The following is a 25342-nucleotide window of genomic DNA, read 5'->3' as shown; positions in this document are numbered from 1 at the left end:
TGGCTACAACTGATGACTGCCCTGACAGGGACCACAACAGAGAACCTCTGAGGGAGCAGGAGAGCAGTGGGATGCAGACTGTAAATTCTCATAAGACCAGACTTAATGGTCTGACTGAGACTAGAAGGACCTCGGTGGTCATGGCCCCCAGACCTTCTGTTGGCCCAGGACAGGAACCATTCCCGAAGCCAACTCTTCAGACATGGATTGGACTGGATAATGGGTTGGAGAGGGATGCTGCTGAGGAGTGAGCTTCTTGGATCAGGTGGGCACTTGAGACTATGCTGGCATCTCCTGCCTGGATGGGAGATGAGAGGGTAGTGGGGGTTAGAAGCTGGTGAAATGGACACGAAACAGAGAGTGGAGGGAGAGAGCAGGCTGTCTCATTAAGGGCAGAGTAATTGGGAGTGTGTGTGGGGAGTGTGTAGCAAGGTGTATATGAGTTTTTGTGTGAGAGACTGATTTGATTTGTAAACTTTCACTTAAAGCACAATAAAAATTATTTTAAAAAGTCAAAAAAAGAAAAAAAGTGTTACTTTCATAGTACTATACTAAATTAAGTTTTAAACTTACCGTTAATTTTTTATGGGGACCTGAGATGAATCATCTTTAATGTGTCCTTTAATTTGCTAATCTTTTAATCAATTGATCTGGAAGATATAACAATCATAGACACATATGCACCTAACAAAATGGCCAAAAAATACACAAAGCAAAACCCGACAGAAATGAAGGGAGAAATAGATAACTCAACAGTAATAATTGGAGACTTCAATAATGGACAGAAAAATTAGGCAGAAGATCAACAAGGAAAGGGAATATGAACAAAACTACCAACCAACTAGATCTAACAGAAATTTATAGGACATTCCACCCAACAAAAACAGAGCATAAATTTTTCTCAAGAGCACATGGAAAATTCTCCAAGATAGATCATATGTTATACCATAAAACACAATTCAAAAAAAAAAAAAACTTAAAGGATAGAAATAATGCAAAGTATGTTCTCCCAGTACAATGGAATGAAATCAGAAATCAATAACAAAGAAATCTGGGAAACTCACAACACTACTAAATAACCAATGGGTCAAAGAAGAAATCAAAAGGGAAATTAGAAAATACTTTGAGATGAGTGAGAATGAAGATCCAACATACCAAAACTTAAGGGGTGCAGCTAAAGTAGTGCTTAGAGGGGAATTTATAGCTGTAGATGACTATACTAAAAAAGAAGATAGATCTCAAATCAACATCCTAACCACCCACCTTAAATACTGAAAAAATAAGAGCAAACTAAATAAACCTAGGCAAGAGGAAGGAAGGAAATAATAGACTTGAGTGGAAATTAATAAAAGAGAACAGAAAAATCTATACAACTAAAGCTTGTTCTTTAAAAAGATCAACAAAGTTGACAAACTTTTAACTAAATTGACCACGAAAAAAGAGAGAGAAAACTCAAATTACTAGGATGAAAAATGAAAGAGGGGATATTGCTACCAATCTTAAAAAAATAAAAATGATTATAAAGGAAAACTATGAACAACTGTATACTATTAGACAACTTAGATGAAATGGGAAATTCCTAGAAAGACACAAACTACTAAAATCAACTCAAGAAGAAATAGATAATTGGAATAGACCTATAACAAGTAAAGTGATTAAATTAGTTATCGAAGGTCTATCCACAAAACGTAAGAGTAATGCTTTGGGACCTAGTTTTCAACAATGGATTGGTAGATATGATACGAAAAGCACCAGTAAAAAAAGACAAAATAGATAAACTGGATTTATCAAAATTAAAGCTGTTTGTATATCACAGAATTTTATCAATAGGGTGAAGAGACAACCTATAGAATGGGATAAAAAATTTGGGACCCACACTCTGAAAGGGGTTTAATATGCACACTGTATAAAAAACTCCTGTAACTCAACAACAAAAAGACAAACAACCCAACTGAAAAATGAGCATAGGCCAGCTACCACTACTGAACATTTTGACCAAAGATTCTACAGGATAATCCTGATCAAAAGAAGGAAAATGCAGAACAGAATTTTCAATTCTCATGGAATCCAAACTTTCTGGAGCCATGGCAACTGAGTAAACCTCTGAAACTACTGCCCTCAGACAAGCTTTAAATCTTAAACCAAAAATATTCCCTGAAGTTTTCTTAAAATCAAACAATATTTAGCTCAACCAGTAAAAAAAATCTGCCTTGAGAATTGCGCTCTTTTAAGATCTATACAGTATCAAATTGACAACAGCAACTGGAAAGATTAGATAGGAAACTTAGGGGTCAGTGAGTTTGTTAACGGGTGAGGAACAACTTAGAAAAGGACAGTAAGAATGTTTGCCAACTCAATGTCACTGAATTATACATTTAAAAATTGAATTGGTGTATGCTCTGCCGTGTATGATTGACATGATTGACAGACAGACAACTGACAGACATGTGTCTGTCAGTTTGTCGTACCTTGGGGGCTTGTGTGTGTTGCTGTGATGCTGGAAGCTATGCCACTGGTATTTAAATGACAGCAGGGTCACCCATGGAGGTCAGGTTTCAGCTGAGCTTCCAGACTAAGACAGACTAGGAATAAGGACCTGGCAGTCTACTTCTGAAAATCATTAGCCAGTGAAAACCTTACAAATAGCAGCAGAACACTGTCTGATATAGTGCTGGAAGATGAGCCCCCCAGGTTGGAAGGCACTCAAAAGATGACTGGGGAAGAGCTGCCTCCTCAAAGTAGAGTTGACCTTAACGATGTGGATGGAGTAAAGCTTTCAGGACCTTCATTTGCTGATGTGGCACGACTCAAAATGAGAAGAAACAGCTGCAAACATCCATTAATAATCAGAACCTGGAATGTAAAAAGTATGAATCTAGGAAAACTGGAAATCGTCAAAAATGAAATGGAACACATAAACATCAGTATCCTAGGCATTAGTGAACTGAAATGGACTGGCATTGGCCATTTTGAATTGGACAATCATATAGTCTACTATGCTGGGAATAACAACTCGAAGAGGAATGGTGTTGCATTCATCATCAAAGGGAACGTTTCAAGATCTATCCTGAAGTACAACGCTGTCAGTGATAGGATAATATCCATATGCCTACAAGGAAGACCAGTTAATACGACTATTATTCATATATACGTACCAACCACTAGGGCCAAAGATGAAGAAATAGAAGATTTTTATCAGCTGCTGCAGTCTGAAATTGATCGAACATGCAATCAAGATGTATTGATAATAACTGGCGATTGGAATGCGAAAGTTGGAAACAAAGAAGAAGGATCAGTAGTTAGAAAATATGGCCTTGGTGATAGAAACAATGCCAGAGATAGAATGATAAAATTTTGCAAGACCAACGACTTCTTCATTGCAAATACCTTCTTTCACCAACATAAATGGCGACTATACACATGGACCTCGCCAGATGGAACACACAGAAATCAAACTGACTACGTCTGTGGATAGAGACGATGGAAAAGCTCAATATCATCAGTCGGAACAAGGCCAGGGGCCGACTGTGGAACAGACCATCAAGTGCTCATATGCAAGTTCAAGCTGAAACTGAAAAAAATCAGAGCAAGTCCACAAGAGCCAAAATATGACCTTGAGTATATCCCACCTGAATTTAGAGATCATCTCAGGAATAGATTTGACGCATTGAACACCAGTGACCGAAGACCAGACAAGTCGTGGAATGACATCAAGGACATCAACCATGAAGAAAGCAAGAGGTCACTGAAAAGACAGGAAAGAAAGAAAAGACCAAGATGGATGTCAGAGGAGACTCTGAAATTTGCTCTTGAGCGTTGAACAGCTAAAGCAAAAGAAAGAATTGATGAAGTAAATTTCAAAAGGCCTCTCGAAAAGACAAAGTAAAGTATTATAATGACATGTGCAAAGAGCTGGAGATGGAAAACCAAAAGGGAAGAACATGCTTGGTGTTTCTCAAGCTGAAAGAACTGAAGAAAAAATTCAAGCCTCGAGTTGCAATAGTGAAGGATTCCATGGGGAAAATATTAAACGACGCAGGAAGCATCAAAAGAAGATGGAAGGAATACACAGTCATTATACCAAAAAGAATTAGTCGATATTTAACCATTTCAAGAGGTGGCATATGATCAGGAACCGATGGTACTGAAGGAAGAAGTCTGAGCTGCTCTGAAGGCACTGGCGAAAAACAAGGCTCCAGGAATTGATGGAATATCAATTGAGATGTTTCAACAAATAGATGCAGTGCTGGAGGTGCTCACTCGTCTATGCCAAGAAAAATGGAAGACAGCTTCCTGGCCAACTGACTGGAATAGATCCATATTTATGCCTATTTCCAAGAAAGGTGATCCAAACAAATGTGGAAACTATAGAACAATATCATTAATATCATATGCAAGCAAAATTTTGCTGAAGATCATTCAAAAACGGCTGCAGCAGTATATCAACAGGGAACTGCCAGAAATTCAGGCCAGATTCAGAAGAGGACGTGGAACCAGGGATATCATTGCTAATGTCAGATGGATCCTGGCTGAAAGCAGAGAATACCAGAAGGATGTTTACCTGTGTTTTATTGACTATGCAAAGGCATTTGACTGTGTGGATCATAACAAACTATGGATAACACTGTGAAGAATGGGAATTCCAGAACACTTTATTGTGCTCATGAGGAACCTTTACATATATCAAGACGCAGTTGTTCGGACAGAACAAGGGGATACTGATTGGTTTAAAGTCAGGAAAGGTGTGCGTCAGGGTTGTATTCTTTCACCACACTTATTCAATCTGTATGCTGAGCAAATAATCTGAGAAGCTGGACTATATGAAGAAGAACGGGGCATCAGGATTGGAGGAAGGCTCATTAACAACCTGCGTTATGCAGATGACACAACCTTCCTTGGTGAAAGTGAAGAGGACTGGAAGCACTTACTGATGAAGATCAAAGGCCACAGCCTTCAGTATGGATTACACCTCAACATAAAGAAAACAAAAATCCTCACAACTGGACCAATGAGCAACATCATGATGAACGGAGAAAAGATAGAAGTTTCAAGGATTTCATTTTACTTGGATCCACAATCAACAGCCATGCAAAGAACAATCAAGAAATCATAAGATGCATTGCATTGGGCAAATCTGCTGCAAAGGACCTCTTCAAAGTGTTGAAGAACAAAGATGTCACCCTGAAGATTAAGGTGTGCCTGACCCAAGCCACAGTATTTTCAATCGCATCATATGCATGTGAAAGCTGGACAATGAATAAGGAAGACCAAAGAAGAATTGACGCCTTTGAATTGTGGTGTTGGCGAAGAATATTGAATATACCATGGACTGCCAAAAGAACGAACAAATCTGTCTTGGAAGAAGTGTGGCCAGAATGCTCCTTAAAAGCAAGGATGGCGAGACTGCGTCTTACATACTTTGGACATGTTGTCAGGAGGGATCAGTCTCCGGAGAAGGACATCATGCTTGGCAGAGTACAGGGTCAGTGGAAAAGAGGAAGTCCCTCAATGAGGTGGATTGACACAGTGGCTGCAACAATGAGCTCAAGCGTAACAACGATTATAAGGATGGTGCAGGACCGGGCAGTGTTTCGTTCTGTTGTGCATAGGGTCGCTATAAGTCGGAACCGACTCGATGGCACCTAACAACAACAACACTGCTGTGTATATTCTCAACAACAACTGAAACAAAATAATTTTTAAAAAATGGGCATAGGACTTGAATAGATATTTCACCAAAAAAGACATACAAATGGCCAATTAGTACATGAAAAGATGTTCATTAGTCATTACGTGTAAACCAAAACCTGTTGCTGTGGAGTTGATTTTGACTCATAGAGACCCTATAGGATAGAGCAGAGCTGCCCCACAGAGTTTCCAAGGAGAGCCTGGTGGATTCGAACTGGCGACCTTTCAGTTAGCAGCAGTAGCTCTTAACCACTATGCCACCAGGGTTTCCCATTAGTCATTAGGGAAATGCAAATCAAAACCACAATGAGGTACCACTTCACAACCCCTAGGGTGGTTATTGTCAGAAAAACAGAAAATAACAAGTGTTAATAAGGATGTGGAGAAACTGAAACCATCCTACATTGCTGGTGGAAACGTAAAATTGGACAGCCCCTATGGAAAACAGTTTGGTAGTTTCTCAAACAGTTAAACATAAAATTACCATATGACTCATCAATTCCACTCCTAAGTATATACCTAAAAGACTTGAAAGCAGGGACTCCAGCAGATACTTATACACCAATGTTCAGAGCAAGATTATTGACAATCCAAAAAGCGGGAACAACCAAAGTACTCATCAACAGATGAATGGATAAACAAAATGTGTTACAGCCATACAATGGAATTCTATTTAGTCATAAAGAGAAATGAAATTCTGGTACATACTACAACATTGATGAACCTTGAAAACATCATGCTGAATGAAAAAAGTCAGAAAAGGACAAATATTGTATGATCCCCTAGGGTATACCTAGAATAGGCAAATGCACAGAGACCAAAGTTTATCAGTGGTTAATTTTTTTTTACCAGGCATGAATAGGAGAGGAAAATAGGAGAGTATAGAGTTATCGCCTAACGGGTACGGGGCTTCTGTAAAGGGTGATTTAAAAAAATTGGAAACGGATAATGGTGATGGTTGCGCAACATGGTGAATGTAACTAAGGTCACTAAATTGTACACATAAAAATGGTTTAAATGGTGCAGTGGTTAACAGCTTAGCTGCTAACCAAAAGGTCAGCAGTTTGCAACCTGTCAGACATGGATTGCACCGGACAATGGGTTGGAGAGGGATGCTGGTGAGGCGTGAGTTACTTGGTTCAGGTGGACACTTGAGACTATGTTGGCATCTCCTGCCTGGAGGGGAGATGGGAGGGTAGAGGGGCTTAGAAGCTGGCAAAATAGTCACAAAAAGAGAGAGTGGAAGGAGGGAGCAGACTGTCTCTTGTCGGGGAGAGTAATTGGGAATATGTGGCAAGGTGTATATAAGTTTTTATGTGAGAGACTGACTTGATTTGTAAACTTTCACTTAAAGCACAATAAAAATAATTATTTAAAAAAAAAAAAGGTCGGTAGTTCAAATTCACCAGCTGTTCCTTGGAAACTCTATGGGGCAGTTCTACTCTGTCCTATATGGTCACTGTGCGTCGGAATCGAACTGACAACAACGGGTTTGGTTTATATACATGTTTTTAATAAATTAAAATATAAGGCAGAAAATTTTAAACCACATACGGTCCCTCCAAACAGAGATAAAAACACATCAGTGAGTATCCTTTCAGCTAAACACGTATTCATTTGGGCCACATTTTCTTTTTATTGTGGTAAAAAATTATATAACATTTGCCATTTCAACATTTTTTTACATGCAGAACTCAGAAATATATATATATCAGACATACACATATTTCTCCACAATTGAAAAAAAAAATTACCTACAAAGAAAAGCCCCCAAGCTCACATGGCCACACTGGTACATTCTACCAAGCATTTAAAGATGAATTAATACCAACTCTAGTTTCTTCATAAACTCGTCCAAAAAACAGAAGAGGAGGGAATAACTCACTCTATGAAGCCAGAATTACCCTGATACCAAAACCAGACAGATACCGCAAGAAAGAAAACTAGAGACCAATACCTCTTATGAATATACAGTATATGCAAGAATCCTCAATAAAATACTAGCAAGCTGAATCCAGGAACATATAAAAAGAATTATACACCATGATAAGTGGGATTTATTCCTGGAATGCAAGGTTGGTTTAACAACCAAAAATCAATTAATGTAATGTACCATATCAATAGACTAAGAAACAACAACCACATATCATCTTGAGGTATAGAAAAAGCATTTGATAAAATTCAACACCCTTTTATGATAAAAACACTCAACAAACTATGAGTAGAAGAGAACTTCTTCAGCCTGATAAAGGGCATCTATGAAAAACCCATACCTAAATGTTTTTAATAAATTAAAACATAAGGCAGAAAATTTAAAACCACATATAGTCCCTCCAAACAGAGATAAAAACACATCAGTGAGTAACCTTTCAGCTAAACACATACTCATTTGGGCCACATTTTTTCTCTCTCTCTTTCATTGTGGTAAAAATACATACAACATTTGTCGTTTCAACATTTTTTTACATGCACAATTCAGTGACGTTAATCATTCATCACATTGTGCAACCACCGCCACTCTTTCCAAATTTATCCAACCTTAACAGAAGCTCAGGAAGTATACCCTCTTTTACCACAGTGAAGGCCAGAAAGCTGACTCTCACCTAAAAGTAATAAAGTCAAGGTTTAATGTTGAAATATATCCTCAAAGGATTGGAAGTGATAGAAAACACAAACTCTCTCTACTCAAATTGTTTTCCATCAATGATGTCAAAGCACAGACCAGCCACGTAAGTTCCAGTGCTGTCCCTCGAATATCATTTTGTACCTCTGGTCCCTACTAGGTCCACATGAGTGGGGCCAAGGAACTGATCAAAGGTGGATGTATAAGGGGCTTATTTGTCTAGAACGATGTCTCACACAGAACATCAGAACACAGGCTGCTAAGGACCCTAGACTTGCACCAAACAAAAAATAATAACAATGAACATCTATATAGCATTAACTATGTGCCACACACTAAAGTGCTTTACACATGTTGTAATTTAATCATCACAACAATGACACAGGTTCCATTATTATCCCCACTTTATAAATCAGAAATGCAGGCAAAGCGTAGTTAAATAACTTGCCCAAAGTATATGGTAGAGCTGGGACTCAAACTCGGGCAACCTGACTCAAGTTATGAAATCAGAGATACTCAAGTTATGAAATCAGAGATAGGCTATCTCAAAAAAGCAAAGTGGAAGAAGACCTCAAGGGAACTTTAGGTTGAGTTCAGGAGGGGTTTTATATGCTAAAGTCACACTCACCTAAAATCACAGTAGCCTTCAATTGAAAATCTTAATATTTCATTATAAGTATCTGAATCTCCTAAACCAAGACTTCTTTAATACAGTGCAGATTCGCTGAGCCTAGCTGCGACCTAACGCAAAACCTCACCTCACAGCATTAACCAACTTAGGGCAAGACAGATTATTAACCGCGTGCAATTCGGTGTTTGTTTTTTCATTTCTAGCTATAGTCCTAAGAGGTTAGGGAATAGCAACTATTAGAATAATATGTAATGCCCCCAGTCATTGGGAAAGCGATAATATGGCATCCTCATTTTGGTGCTTTGTTTTAATCTGCATAATGCTTTTCATTCTCTGTAATGAGAGGCCAGCAGGGTCTGATTCACAGGAGAAACGCCATTACTGATAAATTCTAACTTGGGATAATCTGAGCCTACCTGCCACCTTAGAGCAGACAACTGGAATGGAAGGTTATATTCATATCCCCTGCTACTCAAGAGTCATCAGCCCAGTGCCTCTGTTCCTATCATTAATTGCTGTAGTCTATGTTTACTTTTCATTAGACTAAGCTCCATCTTTCAACTAAAATGCCTGGGGGTCAAACTACTCCTTCTCTCAACTCATCAGCAGCCATTTTGATAAGAGAACTGTGGCTATGAGGCAAATACTATAGCCCAAACAGGTACATGGGCAAGAGGAGTTAGGGAGATCTGGGCTAGCTGAGACTTCACATTTCCTTTCCAACTCTAGCTGAGGGTCAATATGTACTTGCTCTCATTACTGCCTGAGGGTCTATTTTCTTTGACTTTCAGAATTCCATACACAGCCTATTCCAGAGGGTGTTACGTTCAAAGAATCTCCTTATCTAGAGGATGCTGAGATCTATTCTTGTTTCTTAGTCTCCGCAGCAGAGTTGAACACTTAAAGCTTTCCTTCTAGGAAAGAGGCCCCGATAAGTAAAGCACTATTGAAGAAGAATAAAGTAGGAGGCCTCACACTACCTGACCTCAGAACCTACTATACAGCTACGGTAATCAAAATAGCCTGGTACTGTTACAACAACAGATACATTGACCAATGGAACAGAAGCAAGAACCCAAGAATAAATCCATTCACCTATGATCACCTGATCTTTGACAAAGGCCCAAAGTCCATTAAATGGGGAAAACACAGTATTTTTAACAAACGGTGCTGGCAAAACTGAATGACCATCTGTAAAAAAAAAAATGAAACAGGGCCCATGCCTCATACCAAACACAAAAACTAATTCAAAATGGAACAAAGACCTAAACATAAAACCAAAACCTATAAAGGTCATAGAAAGAAAAACAGTCAACACTAGAGGCCCTAATACATGACATAAATAGGATACAAACTATAACTAACAATACACAAACTCCAAAAGTAAGCTAGACAACGAGGATTTTCTAAAAATTAAACACGCTCATCAAAAGACTTCACCAAAAGAGTAAAAAGAGCCTACAGACTGGGAAAAAAATTTTGGCTATGATATATCCAACAAAAGTCTAATCTCTAAAATCTATAGGATAATTCAACACCTCTACAACAAAATGACAAACAATTCAATTAAAAAATGGGCAAAGGAAATTAACACACACTTCACCAAAGAAGACATTCGGGTGGCTAACAGACACATGAGGAAATGCTCACAATCACAAGCCATTAGAGAAATGCAAATCAAAACTACTATGAGATATCATCTCACCCCAATATTACTGGCATGAATCAAAAAAAAAATATTGGAGAGGCTTCAGGAGACTGGAACTCTTCTGCACTGCTGGTGAGAATGCAAAATGGTACAACCATTTTGGAAAATGATATGGCATTTTCTTAAAAAGCTAGAAATAGAAATACCATACGATCTAGCAATCCTACTCCTAGGAATATATCCTAGAGAAATAAGCGCTGTCATACGAATAGGCATATGCACACCTATTTTCATTGCAGCATTATTCACTATAGCAAAAAGATGTAAACAACCTATGTGCCCATCAACAGATGAGTGGATAAACAAACTATAGTACATACACACAATGGAATACTACGCAAAGATAAAGAACAATGATGAAATCTGCGAAACATCTCAAAACGTGGATGAATCTGGGGGGCATTATAGTGAGTGAAATAAGTCAATCACAAAAGGACAAATAACTGCGTGAGACCATTATTGTAAAAACTCATGAAAAGGTTTACGTACAGAAACAATATTTGATGGTTACGAGGGAGGGGAGAGGTGGCAAGGGAAAAACACTAGACAACACATAAGTAGTAACTTCAGTGAAGGCTAAGACAGTACACAATACTGGGGAAGTCAGCACAGCTTGACCAAGGCAAAGTCATAGAAGTTTCCTACACACATCCAAACTCCCTCAGGGATCGAAGTACTGGGCTGAGGGCTGGGAAGCATGGTCTTGGAGGTCATCTAGCTCAACTGGTATAACATAATTTATAAAGAAAATGTTCTATATCCTACTTTGGTAAAAGCTTGTGAGAGGCCATCTAAGATCCTCCACTGATCCCACCCCATGTGGAGCAAGGAAGAATGAAGAAAACCAAAGACACAAGGAAAAGATTAGTCCAAAGGACTAATGGGGCACAATTACCACTGCCTCTGCCAGACTGAGTCCAGCTCAACTAGATAGTGCCCAGCTACCATCACCAACTGCTCTGACAGGGATCACAATAGAGGGTCCTGGACAGAGCAGGAGACAAATGTACAAAAATATTCTAACAAAAAAAGACCAGACTTAGTGGTCTGACACAGACTGGAGAAACCCTGAGAGTATGGCCCCCTTTTAACTCAGTACTGGTCACTCTCAAGGTTTACCCTTCAGCCAAAGTTTAGACAGGCCCATAAAACAAACAATAATACACATACCTCAACCATGGGCACACCACCCCAGGGGCAGAGACGAGAAGGCAGGAGGGGGCAGGAAAGCTGGATGATTGGAAACGGGAAACTCAAGGTCGAGAAGGGGAGAGTATTAACACGTTGCTGGGTTGTCAACTGGTGTCACAAAATAATGTGTATTAATTGTTTAATGAGAAATTAATTTGCTCTCTAAACCTTCATCTAAAGCACAATTTAAAAAAAAAACTTTCCTTCTACTTTTCTTTTTTTTTAAAGAGGAGTTTTGTCTTTATTTATTTATTTTAGGGCAAAGGAAAACAACTACATAAGCATGTAAGCAGGACTAAAAAAAAGCAGGAAGGGGGGAAAAAAACCCACCTCAGCGCTAGAACAGAAAGACCACGGAGAAGACAGGAAGGCAAGAGGCAAACTTACTGAATGAATAACTAAAAGACTTAAATAGAAGTGTACTAAATTCTCACTCCAAACCCCAGGCTTCTCACTTCACTAAACATATTTAAAGTCTTTGTGTATGTGTGTGTGGTAAATACATACAAATCATTCGCCTTTTCAACATTGTTCACATGTACAATTAGTAACTTTAGTTATGTTTATCATGTGAATTATTAATCATTGAGTTAAAACTATTTATCTACCTTAAGAAAATCACAAATCAGGAGAAAAACCTATTTGCAGTAATTCAGCCACTATTTCTCTCTGTGAGCAATCAGAGAGTAGGATTTTGAACTTGGTGCTAATAAAATGCCCATCAAGTAAAATGAGTTAAGATGCTAACTTGCAGAGATTCACTGTTGTTCTGACTCATAGCGACCATATGTACTATAGAAGGAAACATTGCCTGGTCCTGTGCCATGCTCATAATCATTGTTATGCTTGAGCCCATTGTTGCAGCCACTGTGTCAGTTTATCTCATTGAAGGTCTTTCTTTTTTCTGCTGACCCTGTATTTTATCTAACACAATGTCCTTCTCCAGGAACGGATCTCTCCTGACAACATGTCCAAAGTATGTAAGACGTAGTCTCACCATCCTTGCTTCTAAGGAGAATTCTGGTTGTACTTCCAAGACAGATTTGTTCATTCTTTTGGCAGTTCATGGCATATTCAATATTCTTCGCCAACACCACAATTCAAAAAGGTCAATTCTTTGTCTTCCTTATTCACAGTCAAGCTTTTTGCATGCATATGATGCAATTGAAAATACCATGGCTTGGATCACACGCACCTTAGTCTTCAAGGTGACATCCTTGCTTTTCAACATTTTAGAGGTCTTTTGCAGCAGATTCACCCAATGCAATGTGTCTTTTGATTTCTGGACTGCTGCTTCCATTGGTGTTGATCGTGGATCCAAGTAAAATGAAATCCTTGACAACATCAGTCATTTCCTCCATTTATCATGATGTTGCTTGTTGGTCCAGTTGTGAGGATTTTTGTTTTCTTTATGTTAAGGTGTAATCCATACTGAAGGCTGTGGTCTTTCATCTTCATCAATAAGTGCATCAAGTTCTCTTCACTTTCTGCAAGCATGGTTGTGTCATCTGCATAACGCAGGTTGTTAATGAGCCTTCCTCCAATCCTGATGTCCCATTCTTCTTCATACAGCCCAGCTTCCAAGTCCGCAAGAGCCAAAGTATGACCTTGAGTATATCCCACCTGAATTTGGAGACCATCTCAAGAATAGATTTGACACGTTGAACACTAATGACAAAAGACCAGATGAGTTGTGGAAATAACATTAAGGACATCATACATGAAGAAAGTAAGACATCATTAAAGAGACAGGAAAGAAAGAAAAGACCAAAATGGATGCCCGAAGAGACTCTGAAACTTGCTCTTGAACATAAAGTAGCTAAAACAAAAAAAAGAAATGATGAAGTAAAAGAGCTGAACAGAAGATTTCAAAGGGTGGCTTGAGAAGACAAAGTAAAGAATTATAATAACACGTGCAAAGAGCTGGAGATAGAAAACCAAAAGGGAAAAATATGCTCACATTTCTCAAGCTGAAAGAACTAAGAAAAAATTCAAGCCTTGAGTTGCAACAGCGAAGGATTCTATGGGGAAAATATTAAACGACACAGGAAGCATCAAAAGAAGATGGAAGGAATACACAGAATCATTATGCCAAAAAAAACTGGTTAATGTTCAACCATTTCAAGAGGTAGCATATGATTAGGAACCGATAGTACTGAAGGAAGAAGTCCAAGCTGCACTGAAGACACTGCCGAAAAACAAGGCTCCAGGAATTGACAGAAGACCAATTAAGATGTTTCAACAAACAGATGCAGTGCAGGAAGTGCTTACTCATCTGTGCCAAGAAATATGGAAGACAGTGACCTGGCCAACTGACTGAAAGAGATCCATATTTATGCCTATCCCAAAGAAAGGTGATCCAACCGAATGTGGAAATTATTGAACGATATTATTAATATCACAAGCAAGTAAAATTTTGCCAAAAATCATTCAAAAGTGCCTACAGCAGTACGTTTACAGGGAACTGCCAGAAATTCAGGCCGGATTCAGAAGAGGTTGTGAAGCCAGGGATTTCATTGCTGATGTCAGATGGATCCTGGCTGAAAGCAGAGAACACCAGAAAGATGTTTACTTTTGTTTTATTGACTATGCAAAGGCATTTGACTGTGTGGATCATAACAAACTACGGATAACATTGCAAAGAACAAGAACTCCAGAACACTTAATTGTGCTCATGAGGAACCTGCATATAGATCGAGAGGCAGTTGTTCGGACAGAACAAGGGGATACTGATTGGTTTAAAGTCAGGAAAGGTATGCGTTAGGGTTGTATCCTTTCACCATACTTATGCAGTCTGTATGCCGAGAGATTCATTAAGGGCCTTAAATTACTTACCTGGAAAGTTGTTTGATTAGATGAAGGCTGGACTTTAGTCTAACATTTTTATTTTTCTCTTTTGACAAGTTAGGTTAGTAGTCAGCATACATCTTCCTGGAATGCAGGTTCTCCCTGAGGTAATCAGCTAAGTGATGGCAGGAGACATTTCGCACAGTCTCCAAGCAAACCTTTCCAAATATTTTCCTTCCTGCCCTGCATATGATCCCTCAGAGTATTCTCCCTTTCGAACCATTAGATCTGTGGAGGCAACTGAAGCAACAATTATGCCTACACTGGAATCCTAAAGGTGAGGCAATAATATTTTATTTTTCTTATGGCAAACAAATGGAACAAACCTCTTGAGAGCAAGAAAAAGCACACAGTCCTCTATGTTGGTGATATCATGTGTTCCAATAAAAATAGCAGTTTCTAAGTAGCAGCATTTAAAGAACCTTGCTGAAGGATCAAACAGGAAGAGAGAAACAAATTGTTTAAACACAAATAACTTTGACAATTAAAGAACTGGCATGACTAAGATAAGAAAGACAAGTGAAAAGCAAAGAGACTGGCACTTGAGCAAGTTTAGGCCTCCAAGCATCTTTTAATTTTTAGTGTCACAATCTAAGCTCCAAAGAACAGAAAGGTCTGCAGCCTGTCTGCTGTCTTTCACCTGCTGGGGAGATGTTATGTTAGGGCAGTCATTAGATGCACTGCATCCCAGAAGATCCCAAAGACTTAACTTGTAGCCATCATCAACTAGCAAACCAGCCTGGGAGGCCCTCCCAGCTCAAAGAGATCTGGAAATTTCACATGCAGCCTAATCCCTTCCCATAGCTATCAAAGACAATACTACAGAAGAGGTGGCTAAGAGTTTGTTCAGTGTGCCTCAGAAATCCTTTCCAGTGTGGGATGAGCGCAAATAATCTTTATAAACAACAGAATACTGCATATAATCACAATTTTAATGCTAGGCCTTTCTATACTGTATCCTTGATAATCAACTAGGTGATAAATAGTATCCCTGGCAGACCTCACAGGTCAGACTTTCTGACACAGGCTCTTGTTTTCTATACCAACCACAGTTAATAGTGTCATGGATGCATAACACAAGTTCTTGGAGAAGCAACGGATCATACGGCAGAGCTCATTACTGTTGGCAAAGTAGAATGCAGACTTCCTAGGTATACCACTTTTTTGCCCTCAGTCAAAAAGAATGCTAACACTGAGGAGAAAAAGAAACTCCCTGGGCCATCCTTACCTAAATGCATCAAGGTCCACCTACAAAGGAGAGCAAAACATTTAAGTGAAGGGTCACATTTCAACTTTTATAAAAGGGAAAAATGAAGAGGTACTTAGGAAACAACCTAAGGAAGGCTCAGACCTTCTAAGGTTAGTGAAACTGCTAACCTTCAGAAATATTATGAAACCTGCAGATAACAAAAACTAACATTTGACCAGTATTTTATGGTTTACAAAACTCTTTCACATACATTACATTATATAGTCCTCACAATCACTACCCTGTGAAATGGCTGATGTTACCATCACCCCCATTTTATAGATAATGGAAGGAGGCACAGAGAAGTAACTTGCTCAAGGTTACACAGTAAGTGCTAGAGACAAAAACAACAAAATCTAATTTTTCTAACTCAAATTTCTTTCCAGTACACGATGCTGAGTTTTCCATTTACCTCCATGGTAGCCTTTGATGCAACTCTTTAAAAGAAAGCATTGTGGTATGAAAGAAAGAGCCCTGGACTTGAAATTAGAAGACCAGTGGTCAACTCTCAGCTTTGACACTCAACAATGGTGGGACCTTCTGCAATTTACAATGTTTTTAAGACTCTGTCTCTTCATTGGTAAAAAGTATATTTTTAAAAAGTATATATTACTACCTACTACCTACTTTATAGAGTTGTGATAATTAAAGAAGATAATACAAATGAAAGTGTAGCACAAGGTTTGACACTTAGTAAGTGAAAATAAATGTTGTTTTTGTTAGTTGCTGTTGAGATAACTCCAACTCGTGGCGGCCCCATGTGTGCAGTGTAGAACTATTCCACAGGGTTTTCAAGGCTGTGACCTTTCAGAAGCAGTTCACCAGGCCTGTCTTCCAAGGAAAAAGGGAAAGCTCTGCGGGTTTATCATCACCAATATTTTTCCCTGATCTGGCCTTAGTGTGATAAGTGCCATTCAAACACTTCTACCCAGTAATCTCCTGAGAAAACTAACTAGGTCTTTGGAACTTTCAGCATACACTTCAAGTCTAATTCACTGGAAGCAGTGATGATGATGTGACTACTCTCTAGAGTAAGTTCATCAGAAAAATTCGAGGAATGAAAATTAAGGTATAGACTTGAGAGAGTTTTGCAAAGAGAAAAGAAGAGGTCACAATGACAGGCATCTGTTTAAGGCTCAGCCCAGTCCTTTCTAGACTATTCAGAAAAAGGAGAGGCCAAGAGCTTAAATCAGCTGCTTGATGCCCCTTGGGAAGAATAAGGACAGCAGCCAAGCCAGAAACCACCGAAAGGAAAAGCAACACAATAGCAGATAAAGCAAGCATAAAGGAATGTGATCAAGGAAACAGGCCCCAGATGAAAAGGAGCTGCCTGAAAAGCGTAAGTAAATACATGAATAAATGAACAAAACATAAATTATACCCATATGTGCTTCATACCCTGGCCCAGAATCTAGAGCTTCATCCAAACACCCACATTTATCATACTGCCCTTGGGTCACAAAGGGATATTTGGGAGAAGGCAGTGTGTAATTCCTGATTCTTATAGAAAATCACATTTATCATAAGATCTTGCCACAGTATCTGGTTTATTTGCTAGGTGCAGATATGCATTTATTTGTGAGATTTATAAAATTGTGTTTGCTTCAAAATGTCTCTGGGGACAGGTAAGGCAGACCAACCTTCATGCAGTCTTGTTAGCACATCTCACTCCCGTCCTCTCTCATCTCAGCCCTCCCTTTCCCACATATTTCACACTTTTCCTTTTGTTCCCAGATGATTTAACACTGTAGTAAATCACTGCAAGGACAGGACATTTTACCTTAAAAAAAAGAGACCCCAAAACAAACACTGCATCCTAGCTCTGTCACACAGCAGAATCTATATGAAGTTGTAAATGTGCATTACTATTACTGGGAATGTCTGGCAAGGCTTACATCTGGAGCTAAACCAAGTTCCCCATCTGTTGGGTTTGTCTCTTTTTCTCAACGCTTATTTTTCAATTGTTTGCAAGGAACAATTTAATAACTGTTGAGGAAAATAGAAAATCACTGGCATAGAGGAAGCAAAGAACGTAAGAAAGTCAGATGTAGAAAGCACTTTCTCCTGGGAGTGGTGTTTCCTCAAGACCCTGATCCACTTCCATGCCTGACACAATTTCATCCAATACATACGGCAACCTGTAATTGCCTTGCTGTTCCGTAAGGCAACGAAAATGACTTAGCCCCACAGGTTCCCTTTGCCTCTGTTTACCACAAATAGAAATTGCCACCTAAAGCAAAATGTCAAAGTTCCAGATCCCGATGAGTCATCCTTTAAGTCATGGAGAACAGCAGAAAGAAATGCCAGAGAAAAGCTTTCAGACGGCCTATTCACAGAAAACGCTTTGGCAACAAAGATGCCTGAAAAGACCACCTCTTGGTAAGGAAATTCATAGAACAGCAGTACTTTGAGCTATTTCAACATGAAAAAATAAAAGTCTCATGCACTCCTGCTTTTCTTGATCAAATATGACAATTTCTTCCACTCCTACGGATATCAGGACTTAAAATAGTAGTAGTGGTGTTCAACACACTCCACCTAAAGGGTACAATAATCCTCAAGATGAGCCAGGGAACTCTGAAAGAGATAAATTCTCATTCCTTACCTGATATTAACCAATGCATGGGTCACCTTGCTAGCTGCTTCTTTCCACTGGCCTGCATTAGTAGAAAGCCTCAGGACTGTAAGGAAGGAAAAAACACAGATCTGTCAAGACCCCGTGTATAAAACCTAATATGAAGAATGAAGACATATTTTAGAATTAAAAAAAAAAAACCTCCACTGCTGTTGAGTTGATTCCGACTCCTAATGACCCTATAGGGCAGAGTAGAACTGCCCCATAGGGTTTCAAAGGAGCAGCTTGGTGGATTCGAACTGTCGACCTTTCGGTTAGCAGCTGAACACTTAACCACTGTGCCACCAGAGCCCCCCATCTCAGAATGGCACTATTAGAATAACCAAAGAGATCCTGTGTCAATCTTCTGTTAAAAACATTCTCAGTCTAGAGAAAATGTAAGGGCTTACAGGATTCTCTCAATTATTTTCACTGTGAGTTCTTTTCCTCTAACTTCTTTTTACTTTCTATCAAACTACTCTACTCTTTTTTTCCCCACCCTACTTATAGGGTTCCATGAGGAACCTTAGTTGTGCAGTGGTTAAGTGCTCGGCTGCTAACTGAAAGGTCAGCAGTTTGAACCCAACAGCAGCTCCGCAAGAGAAAGATACGGCAGTCTGCTTCCATAAACATTACAGCCTTAGAAACCCTATGGGGCAGTTCTACTCTGTCCTACAGGGTCACTATAAGTCAGAATTGATTCGATGGCAATGGGTGCAGTTCAGTTTGTTAACAGGGTTCCACAGTTAAGTTTTTCTACTTGTTGAAAATCTACACTAAGGTAGGGATGTGGGGGTAAACTGGCTGGCAAATTTATCATTTCCCTAAGGGCTAGGGCTGATTTAGTGGAGCTGGCTGGCTGAGTTGGTGTCCCCTCCTGCTCCCCGTGTATCTTTTCCCTAAAGGTGCAAGCTCAGTCAAATAGAATGAGTAACCTTTCCAGAGACAGGATGGATGGTCAAGCTTCAATCAAGGGATTACCTGTTTCAGTTCCCCTGACTTAACTGTAAGACCTGCAGCATTTATCAACAGAGGAATCTTCTCTTCTCTAGCCAAGTTCTATGTCTTTTCCCAACTCAACCATAGAAGGAGAGATGACAGAAATAAATAAAGCTTCAGGACCACACATGCAAGTATCTGTGCCATTTCAGAAAAGAGACAAAACAGCACAAGTGCTCCTTGAAAAAGCAAGCACATGGTGGGCACTCTATGTTTTCCTAAGGAATGAACAGCTAATAATAGCTGAAGGTGTAGAGAGTTTACTATGTGCCAGGCACTGGGTAAACTCAGGTTATCTGCAATATAGTTGTTATGAACTGAATTGTGTCCCCCTCAAAAACGTGTATCAACTTGGCTAGCCCAGGATTCCCAGTATTGAGTAACTGTCCACCATTTTGTCATCTGATGTGATTTTCCTGTATGTTGTAAATTCTATCTCTATGATGTTAATGAGGCAGGATTAGAGGCAGTTACGTTAATGAGGCAGGACTCAATCTACCAGATTAGGTGTATCTTGAGTCAATCTCTCTTTTGAGATATAAAAGAGAAAAGCAAGCAGAGAGACAGGGCGGACCTCATACCACCAAGACACAAGAACTAGGAGAATAGTGCATTCTTTGGACCCAGGGTCCTTGAGCTGAGAAGCTCCTCGACTGGGGAAGCTTGATGACAAGGATCTTACTCCAGAGCTGACAGAGAAAGATACCCTCTGGAGCTGGCATCCTGAATTCGAATTTCTAGCCTCCTAGACTGTGAGAAAACAAATTTCTTTTTGTTAAAGCCATCCACTTGTGGTATTTCTGTTATATCAGCACTATATGACTAAGACAATAGTATACAGATGAGAAAACCGAGACAAAGAGGAGACAAGTAATTGATTGAGGTCATTCACACAAGTTGTAAGTGACTGAGCTGGGATTTGAACCTGAAGAGAACAGCTTTAGAGCCTATACTTAATGTAGAGTAGTGGCTAAGTGCATGATCTCTAAAGCCAATCCTCAGGGTACAAGTCCTGCCTCTGCCACTTACTGAAGAATAATAATAATACTTACATGAAGTAATTGTGAGAATTAAGTAAGTTAATAAAGTCCTCAGATCAGTGCCGAGCATACAGTAAATGATACACAGAGGCACAGTGAGGGTAACAAATACTCAGGGACAATCTCTAAGTCCCCCTGCCCCCCACCAGCCCTGCCTCATTGACAGCTGGCCTTCTCTAGTGCCTCCTTGGCTGGGGGCAAACCATGCCTCCCTCTGATGCTATGCGACCAAAAACCAAACCAAACTCGTTACTGTTGAGTCGATTCCAACTCATAGGGACCCCACAGGACAGAGTAGAACTGCCCCAAAGGGATTCCAAGGAGCAGTTGGTGGATTAACTGCTGATCTTTTGGTTAGCGGCTGTAGCTCTTAACCACTGAGCCAGCAGGGCTCCACATAAGTATTAGCTATAATTAATTTAAACAGACTGCCTCCCAAACAAATGAACAAATATACCTGAGACTTTCTCAAAAGAAGGAGAATGGGACCTAGATTCCCTAAATAACACTAAGAGATATGGGACTGATTTGCATAGAAACTTCCTATCTGAGCATCATCACTATCTGCTCCTAATCCAGTATTCCTCTGACAACAAGAACAACAGCTGCAGCTCCATCAGAGGGCGGGCCGACGGCTGTGATGGGGGAAAGAAAACTCATTGGGCTGCTCTGTGTCTGTTCTCACAATGCCTCATTTTCATAAATTCATGTAATTTTATGAAAGAGAAGATGGAAACCTTAATAAAACATATTATCAGAATGCTGCTTTTCTAATTTATAAGATTTAATGCAGGGGAATCTGGTATAGTTCCAAGTTAGAGCTCTACAGTCTAAACTCAGGCTTTGCCCAGTGTATCTGCAAATTTATTCACATAATGGACAAAATTGTTTCAGTGAGCCAGACATTTTTTTTTTTCAACTCAATTGTAAAATCTCTTTAGGAGCACTAGTTTTTCACTAGATCATAAGTTCTCCAATGATAGAAACCTAAACATTTATAGAATTGAACTGTGTTTTCCCCTTACCACACATTCAGAGAGGCATTCAACTCTCTCTACGGATTATTTCTCTGTAACATCCTGTCAGCTTTGTTCCTTAGTGAACAGGCACCCAGATGACCTCATCACTGCATTTTCTTTGGAAATGCCAGAGGCTTTTACACTGTTTTCTAAGCAACCAAATTCAAACACACAATTGTTTCCAAATGCCCTAAAAGCCTCCAACTAAAGCAATCATTTATGTAGCAAATAATACATAAAAATAACATTCTATATTTTTCTATGCAGTCATTAAAAAAGAAACAAGAAAATTACTGAAAAATGGGGAAATGTTTTATGATATGCTAAGTTAAAAAACACAAAATGGAAGGATACTATGATTACAACTATGAAAAAACATGCAAGCATATGGACTAATATACAATGAAAACAGTGGTAGTATGAGAAAGGGAAGATTATAAGATTTTTATGTTTTTTCCCACTGCTTTTTCTTTAGTATTGGTAATTATCTTTATTTTTTAAATGAAAAAACAGTTTAAAACATGATGTCATTTACGGTTCAGGGTACCTTCTGTGGCGGATGTTTCCATTCAGTGGACTTCACTACATAAATTAATGCCATAGGAAAGTTAAGTGTATGCCTTTAATAAACGCGTTTCAGTGATACTTTCTCTTCAGGCCATGATGGAATGACAAAGACAGAATTTACCCTCTTACTTTAAACAATAGAAAACTGAACAAAATAGATGAAACAACAGTTATCAGACATTGGACAATAAGCAGTTCAGGGCTCTGATCCCTGAAAAAAAAGAAACAAACAAGGTGGGCTGTACAATTACCCCGGCTTACTACATGGAAAAGTTACTGCAAGGAGCAGGAACTCAAACAGAACCCAGCAGTCTTGCCAAGTTGAGGACACAGAGATCAGCATTTGGAGAGGCCAAGGCATCTAAAATTTATGGGGCAGAGTACTGGAGAAGAGGTTTTGACAGGGAGCACTGGAGATCTGCAGAGGTCTGCCTTTAAGTGTTTTGCTGTACACTGATCTGTGCATATGGGAAACTACCCAAGGTTGGGGGTAAGGAGCCACTGGAAAGGGGGACAAGTAACAATTGGAAAGGAGAACAAACTGTGGAACTTATGCAGGGCTTCACAACTAAAATAATTAGCTTTTTTACCAGCCAGAGTAGAAAGACCTGCTAATAGAGGGGGTATCAGGTAGAGTCTGCAGATGGTACTGCATTAGTAAACTTGGACATTTTGATGGTTTTCTCTTTCTCACTGTTGTTGTTGTATGTCATTGAGTCGAATGTCTATCGTCATTTTTATCTTTGGTTCTTTGCATATTATGTGTCTTTCTTCTCTGGATGTTTTTAGTATTTTCTCTTTATCGCTGTTGTTGTGTGCCATCGAGTCGATTCTGACTCATAGCAACCCTATAGGACAGAGTAGAACTGCCCCATAGGGTTTCCAAGGCTATAAATCTTTACGGGAGCAGACTGCCACATCTTCCTTCCACAGAGCAGCTGGTGAGTTCAAACTACTGACCTTTTGGTTAGTAGATGAGCATTTAACTACTGCACCACCAGGGCTCCTTCACTGCATTAGTAGTGTGGCCAAATTAGCCCTGGATTAAAGGTTGCTCTGGACCTGCTCTAACAACTCTTAAAACCAAAACCTGAGAGGTTCAACCAGATTCCATACAACATGACCATATACCAGAATGAAGTCCAACATTACTTAAAGAAACACAAAAAAAATCCAGCACCCACAATTTCAAAATCCAATTAATAATCACTAGGCGTGTCGCATGCAAAGAAAAGTATGACCCATATGTAGGAGAAAAATTAGTTAATAGAAACGGACTAAGACATGAAGAGAGAGGCTGAACTGGCAGACAAAGACATTAAAACGGCTGTTATAAATATGTGCCATATACTCAGGAAGACTGAGAAAAATATAAATATGATGAAGAAGGAAATGGGAATATTAAAAAAGAAACTCCAAATAGAAATTCTAGGGAAGAAAAACCTTCTGAAATGGAAAAACACACACACACACACACACACACCTTCTGAAATGGAAACACACACACACACACTGGATGGGCTAAACTGACATTACAGCGTATTTAGCACTATAGAACATCAGTGAGTTTGAAGACCAAAGAGCTGAAATTATCCAAAATGAAGCACAGTGAGAAGAACAAAAAATAATAATAATAACAGAACTTTAATGACGTGCAGGATACTGTCAAGAGGTCTACCAGGTGTGTGCACGTGTGTATATGGTTGAAATTCCAAATGAGACCAGAGAAATGAGAACAGAGAAGTATTTGAAGAAAAATCAGCCAAAAAAAAAATTCCGATTTGATGAAAACTAGGAATTCACAGATCCAAGAAGCTTAAGGAACCCCAAACAGCGTAAACATAAAGAAAAATCATGCCAAGGCATGTGATAATCAGATTACTGAAAACTAGTAATAAAGAAGGACCCCGATGGCACAGTGGTTAAGCACACCGCTGCCAACAGAAAGGTCAGTGGTTTGAACCCACCAGCCACTCCGAGGGAGAAAGATGTAGCAGTTGGCTTCCATAGAGATTACAAAGCGTCAAGTCTATTCTTGAGATGGTCTCTAAATTCAGGTGTGATATACTCAAGGTCATACTTTGCCTCTTGTGGACTTATTCTAATTTTCTTCATCTTCAACTTGAAATTGTATAGGAGCAACTGATGATCTGTTCTGCAGTCAGTCCCTGGCCTTGCTCTGGCTGATGATATTGAGTTTCTCCATCGTCTCTTTCCACAGCTGCTGTTGATTTGATTCCTGTGTATTCTATCTAGCTAGGTCCATGTGTAGAGTCATTTATGTTGTTGAAAAAAGGTATTTGCAGCGAATAAGTAAGTTTTTGGTCTTAGAAAATTCTGTCTTGCAATCTCCGGCATTGGTTCTATCACTAAGGCCATGTTTTTCAACTACAGATCCTTCTTCTTTGTTTCCAATTTTCACATTCCAATCACCAGTAATTATCCATGCATCTTGATTGCATGTTTGATCAGTTTCAGACTGTAAAGCCTATAAAAATCTTCAATTTCTTCATGTTTGGCCCTCGTGGTTGGTGCATAAATTTGAATAATAGTCATATTAAATGGTCGTCCTTGTAGGCCCATAGATATTATCCTATCACTGACAGCACCGTACTTCAGGGCAGATCTTGAAATGTTCTTTTCGACAGTGAATGCAACGATATTTCTTTTCAATTTGTCATTTCTGGCATAGTAGACCATATGATTGCCCAGTTCAAAATGGCCAACATTAGCCCATTTCTGCTCACTAATGCCTAGGATATCAATGTTCATGCATTCTGTTTCATTTTTGACGATATCCAATTTTCCTAGACTCATACTTTGTACATTCCATGTTCCTATTATTAATGCATGTTTGCAGCTCTTTCTTCTCATTTTGAGTCATGTCACACCAGCAAACGAAGGTCCCAAAAGCTTGACTCCATCTACGCCATTAAGATCGACTATACGTTGAGGAGGCAGCTCTTCCCCAGTCATATTTTGAGGGACTTCCAATCTGATAGCTCATCTTCTGGCACTATATCAGACAATGTTCTGCTGTTATTCATAAGGTTTTCACTGGCTCATTTTTTTCAGAAGTAGACCACCAGGTCCTTCTTCCTAGTCTGATTTAGTCTGGAAGCTCAGCTGAAACCCGTCCATCATGGGTGACCCTGCTGGTATTTGA

The 25342-nt window shown here is 39.3% G+C and overlaps 1 protein-coding gene across 10 annotated transcripts in view; it reads right to left on the bottom strand.

The window, feature by feature from the left end:
* ARMH3 (armadillo like helical domain containing 3) overlaps positions 1-25342 on the bottom strand; it is a 219318-nt gene that overhangs the window by 84220 nt on the left and 109756 nt on the right. For 9 of the 10 annotated variants that reach the window (XM_023546793.2, XM_064269402.1, XM_023546794.2 and 6 more), the window contains one exon: positions 18543-18618. The exons of the other annotated variant lie outside the window; for it this stretch is intronic. In XM_023546793.2, the coding sequence (XP_023402561.1) occupies positions 18543-18618 (76 nt within the window). The remainder of the gene's footprint in view (positions 1-18542; positions 18619-25342) is intronic. 10 annotated transcript variants of the gene reach the window in all.

The sequence above is a fragment of the Loxodonta africana genome, chromosome 16, assembly GCF_030014295.1.
Source record: "Loxodonta africana isolate mLoxAfr1 chromosome 16, mLoxAfr1.hap2, whole genome shotgun sequence".
NCBI lineage: Eukaryota > Metazoa > Chordata > Mammalia > Proboscidea > Elephantidae > Loxodonta > Loxodonta africana.
This window is presented reverse-complemented; position numbering and strand designations above follow the sequence as displayed.